Source organism: Lucilia sericata, unplaced genomic scaffold, assembly GCF_015586225.1.
Source record: "Lucilia sericata isolate MDLA Ls3-8-SP2 unplaced genomic scaffold, ASM1558622v1 Contig002482F_arrow, whole genome shotgun sequence".
Classification (NCBI taxonomy): domain Eukaryota; kingdom Metazoa; phylum Arthropoda; class Insecta; order Diptera; family Calliphoridae; genus Lucilia; species Lucilia sericata.
In genome coordinates, this window is record NW_023996261.1 from 1,024 (window position 1) to 2,500 (window position 1,477).

A 1,477-nucleotide genomic window follows, 5' to 3' on the forward strand; every position below is an offset into this window, starting at 1 on the left:
TATTATTGTTTAGAAAGTATAACCAGTTCCATTACTTTCTCTAAGAAGAGGACATATCGCTCATTTACTTTTAAAATAAAACAAAGTTTCTTAATATATACGAAACAATATTTATTTGTCCATTACCGAGCAGGGTGACGATAATCATACCTTCGTTGTAGTGAAGCAGACCAGAGTCTCTGATGGGAATAGAATCCACAAACCGCCAAACGAAAAAATATATTACAAAAAGTTTTCGTATTTATGTAAAATTAGAAAAGCGTTTGATTAAATAATATTTCGTTTTATGTATGAAATTTTCATAAATATTACGAAAAATGTAGTATGTACGTATGTTTTTCGTAAAGTCAAGTATGATTTTTTTATTTATTTAAGAAAACTTATCGCATCGTTTGAGAAGTCTTCCAAAAGAAAACTGATCTACCCTAGTGAAGATGAAGATGAGACAACTTCAGTAAAGAGACATAATATTTTTTTTATTAATTAATTGGTAAATATTTCTTAAATTTAAAATTTAAATCCATTGTATGCCTGTTTTAAAAACTAGTTAGTCAATATTATATACATATAAAATATATTGAAATAAGTAATTGTATTTTTTGTGCATATTTTATTCCAGAATTTTTGTTTCTTTTATTTATCTTTCAAATTATTTGTTAACTGCACCACCGAAAGACTATAAAATATCAATATCGGTTTGCAAATCATATCAGTAGCAACGTTTAATTACTACCAGAAACATTGTTTGAAAGCAAAAAAAAAAAAACAAACGGCAGAAATGAAAGTTTTAATAATCTTAGCTATTTGTGTGGCAGTCGCAAGAGCACAATTTGGATTCGGCGGAGCACAGTCTCAATCTCAAGCACAAGCCCAATCTCAATCTTCAGGTTTTGGTGGTGGACTTGGTGGTGGTGGATTTGGTCCTGGTGGATATGGTCTAGGTGGATTTGGTGGTCGTGGATTTGGTGGCCGTGGATTTGGAGGCCGTGGATTTGGAGGCCTTGGTAGATTTGGTGGAGGTGGATTCGGTGGCAGTCAAGCTGGCGCCTCTGCTAATGCCAATGCCGCTGGATTTGGTTCCGGATTTGGCAGATAATAATGTCTACTCTTATTTCTAGGACAAAATTTTTCATAAATGCACCATAAACTTAAATAAACGAAATAAAAATGATTATTGCTAAATACAAACCAGATTTGCTACATACATACTATAGTCATTCAATTAAAAAAAAAAAAAATGGCCAAAAAATTTTAAAATTCTTTTACTTTTTTTATAAAAAAAAAATTTCTTAAAAACAAGTAATATTTCTTGAATATGTCGCTCCTACGGCCTTTTGAATTTGGGATCAGAAATTGGAAACCCGTTTTAAAAACCTTGAAAGAAAAGTGTAAACACTATGGGCAAAATCTTAAAACATAAAATTCTTGAGATTTTAGGCGAAATTTTTTGAGAATTGCTTGATTACCTTTGACGTTG

General features: G+C 31.1%; 1 protein-coding gene across 1 annotated transcript; it reads left to right on the forward strand.

Moving 5' to 3' along the window:
* Positions 1–690: 690 nt before the first annotated feature.
* LOC119613997 (ctenidin-1-like) lies at positions 691–1,188 on the forward strand. Its single transcript, XM_037970073.1, has one exon. It carries the CDS (start codon positions 779–781, stop codon positions 1,094–1,096), a length of 318 nt encoding a protein of 105 aa, XP_037826001.1. The 5' UTR covers positions 691–778; the 3' UTR covers positions 1,097–1,188.
* Positions 1,189–1,477: the final 289 nt, after the last annotated feature.